The following is a 23,504-nucleotide window of genomic DNA, read 5'->3' as shown; positions in this document are numbered from 1 at the left end:
CATTTTTCTCCCTCTGTGAAGACTTCTGGGATTCTACAAAGGTCTGAAAAAGAGAGCTGGGTGGCCTTGGAGCTCTCTGAGTGGACACAGGACAAGGAAAGTCAGAAGGGAGGGTCAGCCCCCAGAATCATCCCATGGGCTGCGCCTAACACCATTGTGGTAGTTGGTGTTTCTCTCCACAATCATGTGAGATGAGCTTGGCAAAGACCTTCCCGGGGTGCGGGGTGAACTGACTGATACTAGCACTTGCTAAAGTTCAAGAAGCAATGTGTCTTTTCTGTTCTAACCAAGCCAGTGATCACCCTCATCGCTAATAACTTATGAAACACAAACGCATTCCACCCACCTCCTATGTAATTAGCTGCGTGGTATTTACTCAGCACTTTCCAGCCAGTTGTTTCATTTCTTTACGTTATTTCTCCCCCTTTGGGCCTGACTTTGCATCAGGCTTCAGGTACAAATGACTAATGAACTAGCGACAGCACTAATACTCACACTGCTAATGGTGACGATGCTAATTAAGACAGTGCTGACAGCCACAGGCTCTGCAGAATGTGACTTCATCTCTGGGAGGCAATGAGAGGGCGGCCGGGTACAGACGGCCCCGACGGCAAAGACAGACACTCATTTTTTGCGATACTAACCACATTTATAGGAGATCTAAAAAAACGCCACATCATGGGTCCACAAAATCTAAGACAAGAGATAAGTGACTGTAAGGATGAAGAAAGAAAATGTTCAGTCTTGCAAGTTGGGTGGAACTCAATCACTGCGTATGGACCCGGCTGCCCAGTGGCTTCCTCTCAGAAGTAAACATCCACCTGTGGGCTCTGGAGCTGACCCCTGACGAGATCAAGGTGTCCCTCTGCCTGTTGCCCAGAAGCATCGAACCCACCAGGCAACCCAGACAAATCAGTTGGCATAAAGAAGACAGACAGGAGTGAAAAGCAGGCGATGCGGAGGGCAGTGGTGCCAGGGCGCAGCCGGCATTATAGACTCTGGAGTCTGCCTGAGAGTTGGGTCGAGCTGGGCGCCCCTGGCCAGCTGACCACACAACGAGGGGTCTGGAAAAGGATGTGGGAGAAGGTTTGCAGGAGCTTCCTTAGCCCTGCAAACCAACCAGCCGCTTCTAGCAGGACCCTGCATCCTCCCTCCACAGCCAGGAGGCTGGTGGGGTCACCTGGTTCCTCAATACTGCACGTTGGGGACCCTCATGGGCTAGTCACTAGAAGTCGCTTTTCCTAGAAGATACAGGGTCCTGGCTGTTTGGGCAGAGAGCTCAGGACTGTGTTTCTGAATAATCTCCCTACGAAGAAACTAGGGCATCAGAGCTGGCCAGGGTGACTAGAAACCCCCAGCCACCCACTGCAACGCTGCGGACGCCCAGCCACCTCATTACTTTGGCGACTTCGGGTGTCTTCCCAAGACTTTCCAAGACGGACACCAGATGGACACGGGCCCCACGACACCTCCTGGCAGTGGAATAGTCTCTGTAGATAAAAGGCAGGCATGCAAAGCCCCTCATGACCCCCAAAGTAAGCTAAAGTGGACACAGAAGTCAAATGCTTGATCGTTGTCGAAAAAGAGAGAACTGGCCCCAAACTGTGCAAACTGTTTTTAGCAGGAAAAAAAATCTGTCATTTCCTCTCTCTCTCTTTCTCTCTCTCATTTACTCTATTTCCATTCCTAAGACTGTTTTTACATCATTCTAGTTCAGTTCAGTAACATATCAAAATGAGTGTGACACGTTCAGATTCGCGGGCTGGTTACTTATTCACGTGGATCCGCGCACTCCACGATCCATCGTCACGGAGACCAAATCATGGTGCCTGGGTTTCCAGTCCCGGCTGGGCCAGCCTCCTGGGGCGTTAGACCCCACGTCACTCCGTCTGAGGCCTCTGGCACCCACGTGCGTGTGCTGCAGGGAGACAGGCCCCGGCCTCACCTCCACGCCGTCCCTCCCCCTCCCCATGCCATGTTCTGCCGCCAGTTTTACCTGCCCGGCGAAGAGCCCGCAGACGCCAATGATGCACAGGATGTTGAACACCGCGGAGCCCACGATGGTCCCCACTCCCACGTCACCCTTGGTGATGAAGACGCCTGAAACACAGACCAACATCAGCTGGCTGCTGGAGTGGGCTGCACCCAAGGTGGGTGCAGGCGAGCTTTTGTAAACATTAGACTGTTCTCAGGATCTACAGGAGACAGCAGGGGCTTGGAGAGAGCTTGCTAATGTCTGTTGGGCCCTCTGTCCCACAGGACCATTGGTACTGGGTCTGGGACCCACTGATGTAAAGCAAAAGCATCACTTTAATAAAATAATAACAGCCACCCCAGCGGGTGGGAGGCTGGTGTTCTGCCCCTTGGGGTCTCAGGGTTCTCGTTTCCAGAGGCCCTGTCCTTCAGGGAGGGCAGGGCTGAGACGTTCCCCAGGTGGGCACCTACCTATGACCGATGTGAACAGCTCTGGAGCTGAACTGCCTGCTGCCATGAACGTGGCCCCAGCCACATCCTCGCTGAGGTGCAGGCGCTGCAGAGGAGCAAAAGCACAGGTGAGTCGGGATTCTCCTGGAACGGAGGTGACTGGGACTCCCCAGGTCCCAAGCTCAGTCCATCCTCAGCCTCCCCTTCTTCCCCAGCTCGGCCTCTCTGGCCCACCCCCCACCGCTGGGCCACACCTCCTCTCTGGGGCAATATCAGGGAGGGGCCTACATGTTCCCTCCAATTAAAGGCTCTGACAAGATCCAGGGATCCCAAGCCAAATGCCCCCGGGGCTGCACAGATAATGGGGGGATGGGCACGGACCATGTGAGGCAAGTGGGACTCCACCTCCTTTTTAAAAGCTCAGTGCCCTCTGTGTTGCCAAGTATCCCTATTTAAAGAGACCCTCAAATCCACATTTTTACGTAAACCATTCTGATTTTTTTCATTACTATGCTGATGATCTCGGGCTACATCAGGCTCTTGGTAACCAGTTTTAGAGCCTTGAGTCTAGGAGGCTATGGAGGCTTTTGGGAGTGGGGAGGGTCACCCTCCTGAAACCCACCCCCATTCTCAATGCAGTCTTGAATCCCGGGGTAGGGGGAGTATGGGGGGTGGTGAGAATGAGTAGAAAGAGATGATGAGCCCCGCCAAGATAAGCTACACAATGAACTGTCCAGGTTACCCCGTTTGTTGATCCGAAAGGTGATTCGCAAGAAGACACGTGACACTGAGGCTGGGTAGTGCGGGGAGCTTTTCTGCATCCAGTCCTGATGCAGAAAGGAAGCTGCTGGCTGTCAGGAAACAGCCAGCTCCCTCCGGGCATCCCCGCTAAGAGTCCCTGCTCCCTCTTCCCAGCGGCACCGCAGCTGCACTTCCTCGCTCAGCCACGGAGGGGCAGCGTGGCCTCGGCGAAGGCCACCAGCTCGATGACCATCAAGAGGCTGCCGCCAGAGCCCTACTGAGCATTTTGACCTGGAAACCTGGGTTCCCTCGATCTTGACTGAAAAGCTAAACGTTGCATGTGGTTCTGAGGAGACCCTAAGATGGAGGTGCTGATACCTCAAGGTGACAGGTGTGGCTGTGAGCAGTGCCGGGCATCCCGTCTCACCGGGCAGGTACCCTAACAGCGCTCACGCTCCGTGGCTGGTTTGTCCTCTCCCTGCTCTGTCCGCTCCAGCTCGGGCATTAGCTGTGGGCTCCACAGCCGGGCTGATCTCCTGTTCCTCTCGCTCCGTCGTTCACTCACTTTGCTTCTTCCTCCTTCACCTCCCCTCCCCTTTCACCCCTCATTCACTTTGGCCCTGGCCACCTGGCACTGGGTGCTTAGAGTCACTAGCTGGTGGGGGGGTCTTCCTGCCTCAGGACCCTTTCCATCTATTGGAACAGTCCTCAGAAGCTTTCGCAGCTCCCTCCAGATGCCCCAGCCTGGCGTCCTCAGGGCTCCCCACACGCACGCATGCTGAGTCCCGCCCTGGGTTCTCCCAGCTTGATTCTGCTCAGACTCTTCTCGGCTTAAATATCCGTCCTTGTAAGACGTTGCCACTGAGACCGCTGCTCCCATCTTGCCCCTGCACAAGTCCTTCCCTGATCCCAAGGCCGAGTCACTCTCTCACCTCCTCTTCCCTCTGCATCTCCAGCTCCAGCGCTTCACCTGCCCCTGTGTCTCACTCTGGAGCTGCCCCGCGTCCCACGGCCCCGCGATGGCAAGGCCCACGCTGTGTTTCACCTTGATTCCTCCCCAAGGGCTGTGCTCACAGGTGCTGTGCGTCTCCTCAATGGAGGAGAACACGTTCTGACAATTGTATGTACATTTCCAGCACGAGGTCTTAACGTTGCTATTAAAAAAACGTGTGGGACAGAGCGTAGTTCGCTTCCCATGAGGAATAAACTGCCAAAAGGTGGATTTCAGACATCACAGATGACCCCGATTACAGGTGCTTCCATGCTTTCTCCTCTTCTCCATCAGGCGACCCTGTTCTCACGTTAAATCACTTTGGACAAAAGGCTTCCACGCTGGCCGGCGTCCATCTCAGAGACCAGCTCACTGATTTTCCTTTCCCACTTCCCACCTCCACTCCCGGGGCCTCTCCACGGTTGCTGCGGCATGATTCTCTTTTATTTCTTTAAGTACACAAAACTAACAGACTTCAGAATGTGGAAGAAACTGCTTCAGTTAGCAGTTCTCGAAGTGTGCCTTCCAGACCAGCAGTCTCCACATCACCTGGGAACTTATTAGAAATGCTACTTCTGTTCCCCGCTGTCCCCCGCAAGACCCAGCGAATCAGACACTGGGGGGAAGGGAGGGAAGAAAGGGAGGGTCAGCCCAGGCTGAAGGCTATGTGAAGAAGCAGGCGTTCTGGATGCACCAGAAGTGCATCTGGGGAAGAGACCCCTTCTGCAAATGGGATTCTGAATTAAAAATAAAATAAAACAGAAAGCGTCCAGATAAAGCAAACTACATTTCAAACCAGAAAAAGGGATGAAAGAAGCAAGAGAATGAAAGAGTTCTAGGTATGCTAAGTGTTTTCAGATGAAAGGGGTGTAACTTGGTGTTCAGCCTGGCGTTCACCCGGCTGATTTCCTGGTCTCTGTGGCCAGTTCTTTCATCGTCTTGCCTTTCAGGCCTCTGCCTGGAGCGTCTCTGCACATACGCGGACAGGAAGGGCAGTGGAGGTATGGCTGAAGACTTCTCACTCTGTGTGGACCCCACGAATTGAATCACGAGGGAGGGTTACGGCAGCGGCAGAAGGAAAGGGCAGCGAGGAAGATGGAGGAAGTGAAGGGAGAAAGGAAGAACCAGGCTTAAAGAGAAAGAAAGCAGGAGCAGAGCACAGGCGGTACCTTGAGTTACGCCCAATGGGGCAGGGACCACTGGCCGTGAGGGTTAAAGCCCAACTACAGATCTGCACGCTGAAATTCTAAGCAGATTGGAGATGTTTTTTGCACTAATGCTGCCCATGGCTCTGAAGCATGCTGGTGCCTGGCCTTCCCACCCCAGCTGCATGGAGGGCTCCCCAGGAACTCAGTGGGGGAGGCTGGAGCAGTACCGGGGCTCAGACACATACCTCACAGATCTTCTCCAAGGAGGGGACGAAGAAGTCATCACACACAATCGCCAGCGCATAGAACATGTACATGGCCTGGAAGAGAGGAGAGAAGGGGTTAAAGTCAGAGTCATTACACCATGTACAAAGTCGTTGCAATGCCTGCCACCTCCCACCCTCCCACCTTGTCCACCTCCTAGGTCCCCAAACACACCACGGATGCCTGCCCCAGGGCCTTTACACGTGCTGTTCCCTCTGCCCAGAACACGTTCCCCCCAGATCCACTTGGCTCCGTCCTCCATGTCCTTCAGGTCCCTGGGTTAATGTCAATCAAAGCAAGGGGCCTTGAACTCCCCTCCCTTCCCTTTCTCTTCACCTCCCTTATTCTGCTTTGTTTTTCTTGACCTATTTTATGTTCGATTAATTTGTTTGTTGTCTCTTTCCCCCTCTAAAAGTCCATGAGGGTATGAACTTTATCTCATTGATCCCCAGCACTCAGCACAGGGCCTGGTGCATAGTAGGTGCTCAATAAATTTATGTGCAATGAAGGAACAAATAGATGAATACTTCCTACTGAGTTTGTTCACGCTCTTGTTCCCTGCAATCTTGCTTCCATATCCTTGGTCAACCATAACCAAGGCATTCCTTGGAATTCTACCTTTGGGCCACAGATCACTTCTCTACCTTAACCAACTCTATGTCTCCCCTCTAATTCATGAGCGCTTATTCACAATCCATTGTTGGCGGACCACTCAGCATCCATCCTCCACTCCTTCCTAATAGGACCACAGTTTTGTTCCCATGTGAAAGGTGGCTCCACCCTTTCCTCCAGGAGTAGATCACCCTGATGGGCCAATCAGGGTGCAGTATTCCTCAGGGATGGCTATTGGTTCAGGGGTGGGCACATGACCTTGGCTGGCCCAATCAGATGGCAGGAAAGGCTTTACAGTCCTTGCCACAGAGAGTGGGTCCTCACCCTCCAGCTGTGGACCAGGAAGCTGGGAGTCCTGACTGCCATTGGCCAACAAATTGAGAGAACTCTGACTTGAGATGAAGTTGACCCTGAGTCAATGTAATGACGTCACTGAGCCATTGATCACATGGTCCCTGAGCCACCCCCTGACTCTGGACTTCACAGCATAACATACCGGCAAACAGGCCCATTTGATTTGGAGTTTCCCTGTTACTTGCAGCCCCAAACTTCTAACGGGTGTGGCTGCTCATCCTTCAAGTTCCAACATCCTCAGGAGTCACTTCTCTCTCGTATTTTGACCTCCCAGCATCTTTTCCTTTGGCTAATTGCTCTGCAGGAAGGGCCTCTATCACATACCCCACCCGCCTCACCACAGGGCACGGGCACAGGGCCCAGGCTGGGCACCGGAACACGCCATTCTCCATCAGGCAGTGGTGGATGGGCAAGAGGTCTGCAAGGGGCCGGGCAGGGGTCAAAGGAGAAGCTGGGAAAGGGGGCCTCTCTCCTTGGAGATAAAAGCACCGCCTGAGTCTGCAGCTGCCCTAGAGAGCCTGCCTGAGAGTGAGCTCACCCAGCAAGGAGCCGAACCAAGAGGTGGGACAGGTGGATACACACGTGTGTACACACACACACACACGTGCCCAGTGACACCACGTGAACTCTGGGCCCAGCTCAGCCTGAAACCAACGTGGACTCTCCAATTTCATGAGCTGATAATGTGCCTTTGATACTTAAGCTGATTTGCGTTTCTGTCACTTGCAGCTGTCCTTCTAGAAGCCTTCTGGAGCAACTCAAGCATGAGACGATCTCTCTGGCCTTTGACTCCTGGCTGTTGCACTCATTTAGACACTCCTCCCCCTTTATGAACTGGTTCTCTTTTTCACATCTACGTGTTTGGTCTTTTCAACCAGATTGTAAGATTCTAAAGTGCATCTTAACACTTGATTCTGTGGAAGTATCAGACAAGGGCACAGGAACATATGCAACAGGGATATTCATTCCAAAATGCTGATTATAATAAATTACCAAAGCCTAACAAAGTATACAATAGGGGATGGGTTATATAAGTAATGATTCATCATTCCAGGAAATACTGTTCACAGGGATTATGTAAATTCATATTTAGTGACAAGGAAAGGCATTTACGATCCCTTGTTAAATAAAAAATGCTATAAAACATTGTGTACAATCTCTTTTTTGTTAAATTATCTATGTATATGAGTGCATATATATACACACACTTATATATATATATATTTTTTTATATTATTATTATTATTTTTTTTTTTAATTTTATTTATTTATTTATGGGTGTGTTGGGTCTTCGTTTCTGTGCGAGGGCTTTCTCCAGTTGCGGCAAGCGGGGGCCGCTCTTCATCGCGGTGCGCGAGCCTCTCACCATCGCGGCCTCTCCCGCTGCGGAGCACAGGCTCCAGACGCGCAGGCTCAGTAACTGTGGCTCACGGGCCCAGTCGCTCCGCGGCACGCGGGATACTTCCCAGACCAGGGCTCGAACCCGTGTCCCCCGCATTGGCAGGCAGACTCTCAACCACTGCGCCACCAGGGAAGCCCCCCACACTTATATATTGATATTTGCATATAAGAGTTTGTAAGACCATAAATCAAAATAGTTTTTCCCTTGGTTGGTATAACTCTATCTGCACTTTATAATTCCTATCCAGATTTTCTGATTTGTCCACCTTGAATTTGTGTTTCTTATGTGATTTTTGTAGATGGTGGGAGATTTGAGAGGTCAGGACTCTTTCTTACACTTTTCTAATCTCTGGTGAGCCTGGGAAGCCAGCCATGCCGAGAAGCCTTAAAAATAACTTTCTACTGATTGGTCTATTCATAAGCTGTACAGAGTTTTTTGCCTGTGGGGTGTTTTTTCGGGGGGGAGAGTGGAAATGTCAATTAAAAAAAAATTAGTGCTGTATTTTATACCTTTGTAAGTGAGTCAGAATATACATTCCCAGGTTGCAATGGACTCAAACCCTCTTTTGCCGTATGATTTTGCTGATCCCATATTATGCAGGCTTTATCATTATCTTTAAAGGGACAGCCAAATGCAGTAATTGGAATACAGAGTTACACATCTGTGGATTAACCAAGAACTAAATAAGCTGTCCGTAGCTGACATACTCAACAGGCTAAAACCCCCAATGCCGCTTACAAGTCCATAAACTCTCTCTCCAAGACCATGTTCCAATATTATGTATTGATCCTGTTTCGAGGCAAGAAGCTCCATCTAACGCATGGCAATATCAACTCTTGGATTAGGACCAGAAATGAATAGATCTGCCAGGCTCTCTGTGCTTTCAAGGGTGATGGCTGTTGAAAGCCAAGTTAGTGCCGTGCACAAGGCAGCGTGAGGTGGGGACGCCAACCCTCAGATATCCTGTGACAAAGCTCCTCTGACACCCAGGGGCCTGCCAGGCCATGGGGCTCCTTTCCAGCTGCAGAGCACCTCCTGGCATCTGAGGGTGGCACGCCACTTTGCTTACAAGAAACTCTTTTCTAACCATGTTACCCACTGGAAATCGGGTTCCCACCGGAAAAACAAACAAAACAGAACAAGATATTGATGGGGGTGCTGCGTGTGTGACGGGGGCGGAGGGATGTGGGAACTCTGCATCCTCTGTTCAGTTATGCTGTGAACCTAAAACTGCTCTAAAAAAGGTCTACTACTAATAAAAACACAAAAGCAAAACAGCATCAAGGAACAAAACAAATGTACAAAGTCAAACCTGAAGAGGCAGAGGGCCTACTGGAAGTGTGATATCCTATCAATACCACTTGGTCCACGTATTTAAGAGAATGAGGCATTTGGGGATTAATTTGACCATTCCTATATTTCCAAAGGATATAATAATAGCATCATTGACAAGGATAATAATACCATCACTATTAATAATATTTGCCACTCTTCGTGGGGCCAGAAACTTAGGCCTGCTCCGGTCCTTCACAAGGACTCTCTCACTCAGTCCTTCTAATTACCATGGGAGGCAGGGCATTACGGACCCGTCTCCCAGGCACCTCAGAGAGCATCGTAACTCAGCCAAGCACCCTCTCCAGGCCTTCCCATGGGGCCCGGCTGCCGCCCCGTGCAGAGGTCGTTTCTGATCTACTACCACATCCCCACTTTCTATTTTCAGCTCGCCTACTAACGAGCTGTCTTCTCCAACCACACAGAGGGAGGGACGGTTTCAGAATCCTAGCCATCCACTTTTGGGGGCTGCCGTTTCGGAGTCACCAATGTCCTTATGTATTTATTTATTTATTTTTAACATCTTTATTGGAGTATAATTGCTTTACAACGGTGTGTTAGTTTCTGCTTTATAACAAAGTGAATCAGCTATACGTATACATATATCCCCATATCCCCCCCTCTTGCGTCTCCCTCCCACCTTCCCTGTCCCACCCCTCTAGGTGGTCACAAAGCACCGAGCTGATCTCCCTGTGCTATGCAGCTGCTTCTCCCTAGCTATCTATTTTACATTTGGTAGTATATATATGTCAATTTTGCTCTCTCACTTTGTCCCAGCTTACCCTTCCCCCTCCCCGTGTCCTCAAGTCCATTCTCTACGTCCATAAATATACCATTTACATACAAGTATAAATGTGATCATCATGAACACGGGTAAACCCTCGCTACCTCTGTATTTTGAGTGAATCCTTATTTTCCTTTATAAATGAATGGACCACAACCAGTGTTGCAATAAAAATCTTCAAACATTTATCATTTTGCATTTGTAGGATAAACTTCCAGATGGGGAGTTGTTAGATGACGTTCTTTAATGTTATTATTTTTACAAGGTGCGCTACAAAACACAAGACAGATTGGACGTCTCAAAAATGGTTGAGCTGGCCCAATTCCCTGGGCCCGCCCACATGGAAATTGGTCCACGTGGAAACTGCAGCCCGGCTACAGCAACCAGGGCAGGCCAACGCGGGCCATGTTCTAAAGATGAGTGACGGTGTCTGGAGAGGAGAGGGGCACCTGTGTGAGCTTCAGCTCAAGTCTCAGACCACAGGGGCTTCTCTTCCCCAGGAGCCTAACAGGGCATCTGTACTTTGACATCGACCATGTGCTGCCACGACCACGGGCCATGTTTCAGGTTTATGTAGCTGCCTCCCTTCTCTTGAAGGGCAGCATCTGTGTCCTTCACACGTTCCTCTCTACCCCGTTCCAAGCTTGCACAGAATGAGGGCCCCACTCACCTGGAGTGAATGGGTTCCCAGGCGGGGGGTGCTCACAGAGTAGCTGGTGTCACCTTCGGAAGCTGTCAAGGGAAGTGGCCGAAGAGCATGACTGGCACAGCAGCTGCTGCCAGTCATCCGCACTCTCCCAGCTGAGGCCGTCAGAGGTCAGCTGGCGAGCAGCTCGGCCTCAGACACGGGCGAGCCCTGCTGAGCCCGGCCAAGCTCAACCCAGTTCTGCTGAACCCCAAACACCCATGAGCTAAATAAATGTTTATTGTTGTATGTCACTGAGGCTTTGAGGCCATTTGTTACACAGCATTATTGTGGCAACAGGTAACAGCTACAGCCAAGGTGATAAAAAGAGCCAGAGTGAAAACAATAATAACGAGAAGTAACCTCCAAGAAATCAAACTTTCTTGTTGCTTTGAATGACAATATACTCAGCTTTTCTAGCCTCCCTGGTACTAGCCATGGTCATGTGACACAATTTTGGGCAATGAGAATAAGGGACAGATTCAACTAAAGTCACCCTTTCTTCCTGCCTTGAACTCGGATGTGATGTCTGGAATGCCAGCAGCCATTATGTGACCATGAGACAATACGCATGACAATACATACCAACATGTTAAGGGGAACAGAGCCCTGAGGACGCCATTCACCAGCTGATCTAATGCCAGAAACCACTTCCCTCCGTACTTCTTACTCTGTGAGAAAATGAATCCCCTATTTGCCTCAGTCACCATTAGTTGGGGTTTCTGTACTTGCAGCCATGTGCCTCCCTAACCAATACAGGGCAGAGAAGATTCATTCTGCTTGGCACAGGAGAAGGAGGTCAGAGAAGGCTTCACAGAGAAAGTGGTTACTGAACCGGGATTTTGAAAGATAAATTCTATCTCATCAGGCAATTTTAAAGGTTGCTTGGGACTAATAAAACTAGAAAACTTTGGTGACAATGGTTAAACTGAAAAATACCTAAGGTAACAGGAAATCGTCATGGCCTGTGGCTTAATGGAGGTGAACAGGCTCTAGCTGAAATGTCGATACACATAAGGACTTCCATACTGTGAGGGCAAATGTATCCCAACAGCATGATATTAACCCCGCCTTTTTATGTGGCATCTACAGTCAGAGATTTTTCACAGACAATTTCCTTGTACTACATCATCTGCACTCGTGTTGTTCTGTCTTTAATTTCAGTGAAGGTGGTGCTGAAGAAGCAATTTCCAGGGAAGATCTATAGAACTCTGGCCTTGGTGGAAATTGTTCTAAATCTCCCAGGGAATACGGTTAGAATAATAACCAAAAAAATCTACCTTTTTTCCTTCTCTGTCTTTTTCATAGCTTCAAGTGATCATATGTGATTAAACTTGGTAAAAAAGTTATTTCTTTAAAAATCATTCTCCCCCCTGACAAGCTTGGTGCCCAGTGGCCCCATGATGTTACGGCAGGACTGACTCACATGCCCATTCTCTGTCTCTGCTACCACCACGGCCTTCGTTCTGAAAGTGCTCACTGTCCTGGTGACTACAGAGAGAAATACAGCCTCAAGCCAGACTTGGGTTCTGACCAGGAGGATCTGGGGGCGAGGGCTGCAGGGAAGAGGAAGGTAGCAGATGGCTAGGGGTGCCCCCTGCGCCTGCCATATTATTCAGGTGTTATTAATTTAGAGAACTCTACTGCCTTTCAATGGTCAGAATCTGCCTCAATTTCCTTGAAGACTTGACCGATGGGAGTTGGTGCATCAGTCCCAGCTCCCTCGCCCCCTGGGTGGGGTCCCTCCACGCTGTCTGCCTGGGTTCCCACAGGTGAATTAAGCTTCAGGTACCCATAGTGTTGTAAGCTCCATCGCTCACCTTTTATTGGCAATTGTCCCTTCTCTGTCTTACTTCCTGCACTCCAAGTGACCTCTGAATTCTTTCTTTTTTTTTTTTTAATATTTATTTGGCTGCACCAGGTGTTAGCTGCAGCATGCAAACTCTTAGTTGCAGCATGTGGGATCTAGTTCCCTGACCAGAGACTGAACCTGGGTCCCCTGCATTGGGAGCACGGAGTCTTAGCCACTGGACCACCAGGGAAGTCCCTAACTACTGAATTCTAACGCTTGTCTCAGGGTCTGCTTCTAGGACAGCCCGAATTAAAACAAGAGGGAAGTGGGTTAAGGAAGATTGTGGAAGGAATGAAATGCAGTATGAAATCAAGCTGGACCACTCTCAGACACAACTGTCTTCCCAAAGTCTAGTGGGGACAGTAGTGTAAGTGCCTGGCCATGAGCTTTTCTGGTTGTAATATAAGTGCCCAACATTAGGCTTTGATCCCCTAATGGATGCCCCCGTTTGGCATCCATTCCAAAGGCATCCACCTCAGTAAACACATCGCCAGCTATACAACTAGATGAGGAGACAGGTGACCCCACCCTGGGAGTTCCCTTTTCAGAAATCCTGGGTGACGCAGATAAGCGACTACTTGAGTGACCTTGATTTTCCCTACCTGCACCATAATTCCTGCTCTTATGTTTTAAATTCACCAATAAAGAGCGACCCAGAGCAACCCTAGACACCCCATCCTTGACCTCAATAAAGGCAGAACCTCAAGACTGTTCTCTCTCTCTCCCCCCAACCCCTCCCCGTGACGTCACTGTGTGGCCCCGGACATGCCGTGTACCCCCCAGGATCTGTGAGTAATAAACCTTGTCTTTTCAAATTTCCCTGCGGATTGTTGCTGAGGTGTGTCCTGCAATTGTGATAGAACCAGGAGGGCAAGCCCAGCCTCAACACTGGCTCCTGCTGGGGAAACATCCATGGGAGCCGGCACTAGCGGTCCGGCCCAGGTGAGTGTGTACCCAGCCAGGGCATCGCTCTCAAAGCTGAGACCAACAGAACATGGGAACACTCCCCCTTAGTCCCACCCCTAGTCCTTCTGTAGTTGGCATCCGAAGGTCTTTGGAACCATTTCCACCTGAAGAGGATTCTCTCGCAGGGACTCCAACGCTGAAGGAAGTGAGTATATGTTAATATACCTGCTCATTGGCATAAACCCTGTAACTATGTTACTTGAAGCCTCTCACGATGCCCAGATGAAGCCCATGGCTGACGGTGTTCTCGGAGGTCAGCACAACTGGGGTCACTGTTTTGGAGCCTTGGGAATGAGATCTGCCTACTCTGGAGAAATGTCCTTTTCCTTTTTTCTCTCTCTTCTCTCTTCCTCCCACCCCAGATGCCTCTCGCACAGGGTCCACTCTGAGAGTGGCTCCAGAGTCCCTGAGGACCTCATTTATTTCACTTGGTTGTCAGTTTCTCAAGGGAGTGGGGGTGATAACTGCCATTTCCCCTCAATATCCACTAAAGGCAGGGTCTGGGGACAGGTTTCTGTGGCTGGGCTGATGTCCACGTGGGCCTTACAGGGACTCCCTGGGGGCCAGGCACACACATGCTCCAATGACCCTCACAACAATGGCTGCAGGACGGGGCACTGGGTTAATCCTGCCTCCTCGCAGAGGGGACCAAGTTCATTAACTTGGCTCAGGTCACACAGCTACTAGGTGGCAGAGGCAAGATGTGAACCCAGCGACCTACCTCTCTAGTACATGCTTCTCCCTCTCTCTGTCTATATATATAGATAGATAGATATAGACACAAAGATATGGATATGTATAGATATATATTATAAAGAGATACCTATATCTCTCAATATATTTTTTGATTTTTAAAAATTTCATTTTAATTTTTTATTGTGGTAAGCATGCACAACACAATCTTTACCATTTTAACCATTTTTAAGTGTATAGTTCCATGGCATTAATTGCGTGCACATTGCTGTCCCACCATCACCACCACCCTCTCCAGATCTTTTTCATCCTCCCAAACTGAAACTGTCTCCATTAAACACTAACTCCCCATTCCCCCTCAACCCAGCCCCAGCAACCACCTTTCTACTTTCGTAGAAAGTATCCCTCGTGTTTCCATGAATGTGAATACCCTAGGGACCTCATATAAGGGGAATCTTACAGTATTTGTCCCTTTGTGGCTGGCTTATTTCACTCAGCATAATGTCTTCAAGATTCATACATGTTGTAGCAGGTGTCAGAATGTCCTACCTTTTCAAGGCTGAGTAATAGCCCCTTGTACGGATACACACGTTCTGTTTATCTATTCATCTGTCACTGGACATTTGGGTGGCTTCCGCCTTCGTGGCTGTTGTGAATAATGATGCTAAGAACATGGTGTACATGTTGAACATATGTTGAACATATCTGAACATATCTGTTGAACATATGTTGAACATATCTGAACATATCTGTTGAACATATGTTGAACATATCTGTTGAACATATGTTGAACATATCTGTTTGAGTCCCTGCTTGCAATGCTTTGGGGGTAGATACCCAGGAGTGGAATTGCTGGATCATGTGGTGATTCTATGTTCTATTTTTTGAGGAACTGCCATACTATGTTCCATAGTGGCTGCACCATTTTACATCCCCACCAACTGTGTACAGGGTTCCAATTTCTCCACGTCTTCACCAACACTTGTTATTTTCTGTTTTTTGGGTTTTTTTTTTTTCATAGTAGCCATCCTACTGGGTGTGAGGTGGTGTGATCAAGACACAGTTTTGGGTTTGGTTAATAAGTTCATTTTTGAAAAAGTAAATAAAATCCCCCTGAAGCCCTGCTGTCAGGACAGGAGACAAGTATGACAGAGCGAGAGCAATGCTTCCCGGGTCCCCCGGCAACCCTCCCCACAAGCACGTGCACACATTTCAAGAAGTCCATTCATTCTTTTCAAAGGAAGAGTCTCCTTTGCAGAATCAGGAATGAAAACTCCCTTTCATCTATGTGGGCTTCCTTCCTTTTCAGAGTATTGCCTAGCAGAAGTCTTCACTGGGCTTACACGGAACAGGCACAGATCAGGGCAGAGGGAAAGGAGGACAGTCAAGGCAGGGCTGAGGGCAGGGAGTTGGTGGCGGGTTTGGGCATCCTTGCCAGAGGCTGCTGCCCAGCACCACGGCCTCAGCTGCCCACAGGGGCCCGCAGGGTGTGGAGATGAGACACGTGGATGGGGCAGGGTCTGTGGCTCACTGGACAGTGGACGCCCATCTCAGCTGGGCAGGCTGTGCTCTGCCCTGACCAACGTTGCATGAGAATATGTGCTTAGTATGGCCAGAGCTTCTGATCTTCCAAGAGAGAAGCTGCACATCTGGACTCAGGTAACATCTCTTGATGTTGAGTAATGAGTACAGATGCTCTGCTGCCCCTACTCTCCCTTTGCGGATTCTGCTCCAGGCACACAGGTCTCCTGGCTGTTCCCTGAATGAGCTCGGCTGGCTCTGCCTCCGGGCCCTTGCACTGGCTGTTCTCTCTGCCTGCCCCACTCTCTCCGCAGCCGTCCACATGGCTCCGTCCCTAGTTTCCTTCAGCCTTTGCTCAAACCTCACCCTTGTGGAGCCCACTGACCCTTCAGTGTGCCTCTCCTGCACCCCCCCTTCCCCTCTCCTACTTCTGACCCTGCTCCACCTTCTCTTTTTTTCCATTACCCAGATTATCTGCTAGCACACCAGACAATTCCTATTATGATGCTTATTTTATTGTATGTCTCCTTCCTTAGAATGTGAGCTCCACAAGGACAGGGGTCTTTGTCTGTCTTGCCCTCTGATGTATCCCTAGTGCCCAGAACAGGGCTAGCACATAGTATGTGCTCAATAAATACTTCCTGAAAGAATGGTTTAATTCAACAATTGTAAAGCACTCAGCCAACCACACGAAACCTGTCAACCGTCAGCACTGTGATGTCAGGTCAGGTCCAACTGCCCAATTCTTTGACCAGGAAAATGGAACACCAACATGTCTGCTAAATATGTAAGCATAGCATTTTTAAAATAAATTTATTTTATTTTATTTTTTAAATTTTATTTTTTTGGCTGCGTTTGGTCTTTGTTGCTGCACACGGGCTTTCTGTAGTTGCAGTGAGCAGGGGGTACCCTTCGTTGCAGTGCGTGGGCTTTTCATTGCGATGGCTTCTCTTGTTGTGGAGCACGGGCTCTAGCTGCGTGGGCTTCAGTAGTTGTGGCACGTAGGCTCAGTAGCTGTGGCTCTCGGGCTCTAGAGCACAAGATCAGTAGCTGTGGAGCACAGGCTTAGTTGCTCCACGGCATGTGGGATCTTCTGGGACCAGGCATCGAAGCCATGTCCCCTGCATTGGCAAGTAAATTCTTAACCACTGAGCCACCAGGCAAGTCCCTAAGCACAGTATTTGGTATTAAAGCTAAAAACAGAGCTCTTCACTGGATTCTCTGTGAGCTTAAAGTAAGGATACGGAACCTAGGTTTCAGAGAGTGAGCGAAAGGGTGTGGTAAGACTATCTGGAGGAGTTGGTGCTTATATCATGTCTGAGAAGACGAACATGAGTTAGACAAGCAAAGAAACCAGGACAGAATTGACTAGGCAAGGGAACAGGATGAATAAAACATGGTGTCATAAATTATCATGGTTTGTGCTGAAAACTACAGATTATTTACTATGGCTGGAGTGCAGATTGTGAGTGAGGAAGCAGAGACAGATGAGGCTGCAGAAATAGGCAAATGTCAGTTTGGAGAGGCTCCTGTACTCTATGCTGAGATATTTGGATGCACAGGTACAGACTATCTGTGATGATCAGGAATCACTGTTGACTCTACTGGAAAAACCTTATGATGATGGTGATGATGAAAGTGGTTTTGAAGGTGTGATGGTGGTTGTTATGGTGATGATGTTGATGGTGATGACAGTGATGGTGATGGGATGATGATGGGGACAATGAAGAAGATGGTGATGGTGATGATGATGGTGGTGGTGATGGGGTGGATGATGATGATGGTGACAGTGAGGGTGATGGGGAGGATGGTGATGATGATGGTGGTGGTGGTGGTGAGGATGGTGATGATGATGATGATGGTGGTGGTGGTGAGGATGGTGATGATGATGATGATGGTGATGGTGACGGGGTGGATGGTGATGATGATGGTGGTGGTGGTGGTGCTGGTGGTGAGGATGGTGATGATGACGGTGATGGTGGGGATGGTGATGATGATGATGATGGTGATGGGGAGGATGGCGATGATGGTGGTGATGGTGGTGGTGGTGGTAGTGGTAGTGGTGGGGATGGTGATGATGATGATGACAGTGATGATGATGATGGTGGTGGTGGTGGGAATGGTGATGATGATGATGACGGTGATGGTGATGGGGAGGATGATGATGATGATGATAGTGATTGTGATGTAATGATGATGAGGACCATGATAATGATGCTGATGATGATGACGGCTAACAGTTTTTGAATATTGACCATTGAGCACATGACCACTGAGCATACTGATCATATGACTAAGCACAGAACTGCTTTAAAACTTAATCCTCTCAACTAGCCCATGAGGTAGGTACTGTTGTTATCCCCACCTTTCAGACAGGAAATTGAGGCAGACAGAATATATGCCCAAGGTCACAGCACCAATACAAAACAGAAATTGGACTTCAACCCCATTTGTATGACTCCAACCCAAGCCAGTCATGGTTTGAACCCAAATTGCTTTCAGCAGCAAGAGAAGAGATGTGGTCTGAATGTTCGGGATGCTCACTGGATTGAAGATTTCTCAAGACCTCTCATGCTTCCTTGAGTTATTTCTTCCCTTTCTGCCTCTCCTACTTCTCCATGCAACTCCCCCCTCTTCCATCGCCACTAAACCCTTGTGACATACTCTGGGAGTTCTGAAAACCCCATGTGACATGGGCTAACAGTAGGTTTGTTTGCCAGCACTGGCCTCTTCTTCTTCAGGCTCGTTGAGAAAATGATAATGACCTCTACCTTGAGGATATATTGTAAAAAATAGAGAATTTAACTTTTCTGGAGGACTTTGAAATTCCAACATTTACTCAACTAACTGCAAGATGCTGGAACTCTTCACTTCAAGGTTGGTGAGAAACCTGTTTCTTGCCTTAAAGCTTTTATTAGTAACCCAAGCCGAGCCTTTCCGAGGCAAACCACAATACAGCAGGAATTTCCATGCCAGAGTCAGAGCTAAGCTTATTGTGCAATGCGGAGCCTTTGAAAGATACCAGGCTGGTTAAAGTTATCAAGATATTTGCATTCTTGCCTTTCTGTCATTTTTTTGTTATTCTCTGTCCAAACACAGTCTTGGGAACTTGTGGGCACCACAGCTGCCAGATAACATCAAACAGTGGATGGCAGGCGAATCCCGGGCAGGGAACCAGGACTTCCAAAAACAGAGTTGGCCCAAGACACGGGTGCTTCAGGCGGGATCATCATCTGGCGCCTCTTCAAACCCATGCTCTTTAAATATTTACTCAACATTTATTTAGTGGAGAGGGGAGGAGAAACTCATCTTCCATTAATAAAAAAATGTGTATAGAAATCAAGCCTCTTACTAATGCATTTCCACTGGTTCAGGCATAGTCAATATTCTGCAAAATCTTCCCCCCATTTTTTCTGTAATTGCTATCCTTTTTCAAGTTTCTTTTGCAAAAGGATTACTCTTAAGTAGGCAACTTCTTGTTGGTAAATTCAAAGTTTTGATATCTAATATTTAGGTAGTAAAACACATTATGCATTGTTCAACTTTAAAATTTCAGCTGGTGACACTATTTATAACAGCCAAAACATGGATACAACCTAAATGTCCATTGACAGATGAATGGATAAAGAAGATATGGTACATATATACAATGGAATACTACTCAGCCATAAAAGAGAACGAAATAATGCCATTTGCAGCAAACATGGTTGGACCTAGAGATGATCATACTAAGAGAAGATAAGTCAGAAAGAGAAAGACAAATATCATATGATACCATTTATATGTGGAATCTAAAATATGATACAAATGAACTTATCTATGAAACAGAAACAGACTCACAGATGTAGAGAAAAGACTTGTGGTTGCCAAGGAAGAACTGTGGTGGGGCAGGGATGGATTGGGAGTTCGGGATTAGCAGATACAAAGTATTATATATAGGATGGATAAACAACAAGGTCCTACTGCATAGCACAGGGAACTATATTCAATATCCTGGGATAAACCATAATAGAAAAGAATATTAAAAAAAGAATATATCAATATATATGTATAACTGAATCACTTTGCCATACAGCAAATTAACACAACGTTGTAAATCAACTATACTTCACTAAAATTTTTAAAAAAATAAAATTTCAGTTGGTGGGATGATGTGAGTGCTTACAAAGTACATGTGATAGAAATAGGCTGGCAGTAGCAAAAAGCAGGAAGATCTGTTTTATTTCTATTATAGGTGGCTGTCTGCTTCAGGTGGAGGGAATCAACTTATTTGTCTTCAATTGCGTTGTGCGGGAACCTGAGTTAAGCGCACCACCTTTCTTGTTTTAGTGCTCTTGGTAGGTCAGTGACTTGAGAAGGTGCTCAGATGGCCACCCCACAATCTAGCTTTGGGCACCCAGTTGAAAGCCATGGTGATGGGCCAGGTTGGAACCACTTCCTTAACTTCGTGTCTTTACTGTGTCCTCTTATCAGAACTGACCCAGGATCATGTGCTCCGGGAGTGGAAGGAGATTTCCCATTAGTGGTGGAGGGTGACCCTGGGTCGTCCCGCTTGTGATTGGTATAAAGCGCCAACTGGCTGGATGGCTGTGGGTAGGGGTCCAGTCTGGGGCCGTGTGTCTAAGTGGGGCTTAAACTCTGACCTTCGTTTTATTGCTTAAGATCTAGTGCAGTTAACGAAGCCGGACCAAAGCTTCATATTACAGTACTTCAGTTTCACACTTCAATGACAATCCACTAAAATCACTCCCAGGTGATTACTATGGACTTTTATCTAGGAGGTTCAAAACCTCTCTTGCCAGACAATTAGCTTAGCGGGGCACAGAGGGTCCTTCCCCTGGGCTGATGTTCAGGGTATTCCAAGGAATCCTTTGTACCTGGACCACAGCACGAGTGACTGCTGGTCTTGGGTGTGCTTCTTGTGTTCTATTCATGTGGTGTGCCCTTAGAAAGCATCAGGGCTCAAAACAGAGATGCTCTCAGATGTTCTACTAAAAATCCTCCCCATTGCTGGAGGAACAATACCACTGATAATGTGAAGGGGACCGACTTTTGCTGCAGTTTGTAGATGCTGACACCAACGTTAGGAGCTGGGGCTTCAAGGCAGAGAAGTAAAATTTAATCATGTTTTCACTCACCTCCCCCAGGGCTCAGAAAAAGCAAGATGCAGAGTTGCAACTAAAAACCCAAGGCATGGGGGTAAAGCACGCTGAAGTACAAGAGAGAGAAATTCCCCTGAGGTTATAAAGGGACTGGAGAACAGTGGCAGCTTTGAGTTTTTGCATTCTCTCCTGGAACCTACAAAGCAGGAATGGAAGAAAGCTGCCGGCCGGTTGCTCCTACTCTCCCTCGGTGTAAAGAAGTTGGTGGAGGCTGTGATGAACCGTGGTTATGAGGCAGGAATCAGACAGCCTGGTCCATATCTCAGCTGTGTGACCCAAGGTGAGTATCTCAATTTCATTAAGGTTTCAGTTTTCCTTGTCTTTAATGGGAAAGATAACAGTACCTACCCTCATCTGGTTGTTTTGAAACTAGATAATGCATGCAAAATTCATAGCATCGTAGCTGGAATGTTGCAAGCCTTCAGTAAATGCTGGATAATATTACTGTTGCCAGGGTCATGATTATTTCAATTAACTTGTAAGAAAAGTGGAACCAACTGAACTGAAAGGGACTCAGGAAATCATTCACACTTTGTTCTTTACACAGACACAAGGCAAGATGAGCAGGCATCTTCCTCTCTTCAACTGTATCTGGGGGCCACTTAAATGCAAGCAGGCACTCAGGAAGGGTTTCCTTTTCCTTCCTCCTCTCATAAGAGCTGCTGCCTATCCACGGAAACCCAACCCAAGTTTCATATTCCAACAAACACGTGATTTAGGATTCCCCAGTGGTCAACGGGGATGGCCAACGCAATGGTAAAATCCAACCCACCCCTGGATCCGATGTTAATTACAACTGAAAAGCAGATGGTGTCGAAATCTAGGCCCATCTGTTCCCCGTCTGTGGGAAGCTTCCCCGGCAGAGAAGACAGAGCCACAAACAACTTCCTCTTGCCCCAAGAAACACGGGACTTTTGCATTTAAGAAAATATCTTATTATTTGTCATGATAAGATTGTCTCTGATCTACAGAGAAAACCACAGAAACGTTAGGTCAGACAGCCAACAAGGCAAGGTCAGTGGGACAGCCTCAGGAATGCAGACGGCTTTCCCAAGCTCAAGATCTTACCACAAGTGAAGCATTTTGGACATAAGAAAATATTTGAATATGACTTGTGTTCTGGTTGTTAAAACATCCCCACACCCACCCCATATATAATTCCAGTTATTAAGTGCCCTGGATGAGGGAATTATTTGATTGTATTCTATTCTTCATACTTCCATTACCTGTCTTTTTAAGAACTGACAAAGAAGTAATTTTCCCTTGCCCTTTCTTTGAAGAAAACAAAATCTACTAATTGAAAGGAAGAAAAAATAAACGTCATGGCTCCTGTAGGGAATGCCAGTGTCCCTGGGTCTGGTCAGGTGGGGACTTTGAATCCACTGATAGGAGCTGATAGAGAAAGCATTACCTAACGGACGCGGAAAGCAGCTCTTCTCCGTTGTACTTTATCAGCCAGTTTGCACCAAACAACGCGCCTTTAACCGTGGACCTAGAGGGACCCAGGGGGTTGCTTACTAGTGGTAATCCAGTGTGTAAAGAAGCGTGTGGTACGTGGAACAGATGCTGCTGATGCCCCTTGGAAAACTTAAGACACCCTGGCAGCTTCCTACCCAGGATGGCTTCCTACCTCACCTGGGGCCATTGGCTCCGTGCATTTCTGCCTGACGCCACCTCCAGTGCTAGAGAGCTCTCTTCAGCCCACGGGCAGAGCTGCCTGAAGGTGCCCAGGATAACAAGGGCACAACCATCAACAAGAGAGAGACAGGAGTAGGGGTCACCACACCCACTCACAGCCTGCTCAGCCCCAACCGGACAATTCTGAGTCGGGTCTACACCGCTCCCCCAAGATCCACAGTGGGATTGAGCCCAGCTGCTCACAGTGTTAACCAGCTCTTTCATACCCCCTTGCTTGGCTCCCCTCCTTTCCCTGTCTTGTCTCCCCACCTCCACTCCCTCGCTTCTGCTTCCAGGGCTTCACCTCAAATAAACTTCCTGCAGCCGGCGGTGTGCTGGAGCAGGCTCGTGTCAGCTCACAAGGGCCAGTTATTAAACTTTCAGCAGTGTTGTAAGTTCACTGATGTATTGGTAGCTTAAAATTGGTCATGGTGTAGGTATTTACACCATGGAAATGAGCAAATGCTACAAGTCACGGCTTTTTTTCCCCAGGAGAGCCAATTGTTAAATGTCTACCAGTACACCACAGTCTTCAGCCTAGTCCTTGCCTCCGGGTTTGTTCTGGGAGCATCCAGACTAAGAGTGTGAGTAGCAGGTGCCCCACTGAACCAACCCATGAGCATTTATGGAGCAAAAGAATCAAATATGCCACGATTATTACAAGCACTCCTTCACTGGCCAAATTCATGATTCTTCATGCACTCAACTATTGGAAGAGGACTGGCTTCTAAATTAAGAGTTAAGGAAGTAGGCAGAGAAACTGAAAGAAAAAAAAAAAAACACCAGAAGCTATACTGCCACTTGGAACTCATTCAAGACGACAATATAGAAGAAAACTTTGGGACCCTGGGTTACACAAAAATTTATTAGATAGAACACTAAACTTTTAAGGAAAA

The 23,504-nt window shown here is 48.1% G+C and overlaps 1 protein-coding gene across 1 annotated transcript in view; it reads right to left on the bottom strand.

Moving 5' to 3' along the window:
• SLC24A3 (solute carrier family 24 member 3) overlaps positions 1–23,504 on the bottom strand; it is a 473,993-nt gene that overhangs the window by 123,394 nt on the left and 327,095 nt on the right. Inside the window, exons 4-6 of the mRNA XM_057530157.1 lie at positions 5,550–5,624; positions 2,446–2,530; positions 1,997–2,100 (exon numbers count right to left, since the gene is read on the bottom strand). Of these exons, the coding sequence (XP_057386140.1) occupies positions 1,997–2,100; positions 2,446–2,530; positions 5,550–5,624 (264 nt within the window). The remainder of the gene's footprint in view (positions 1–1,996; positions 2,101–2,445; positions 2,531–5,549; positions 5,625–23,504) is intronic.

The sequence above is a fragment of the Balaenoptera acutorostrata genome, chromosome 15 (assembly GCF_949987535.1).
Source record: "Balaenoptera acutorostrata chromosome 15, mBalAcu1.1, whole genome shotgun sequence".
Lineage (NCBI taxonomy): Eukaryota > Metazoa > Chordata > Mammalia > Artiodactyla > Balaenopteridae > Balaenoptera > Balaenoptera acutorostrata.
This window is presented reverse-complemented; position numbering and strand designations above follow the sequence as displayed.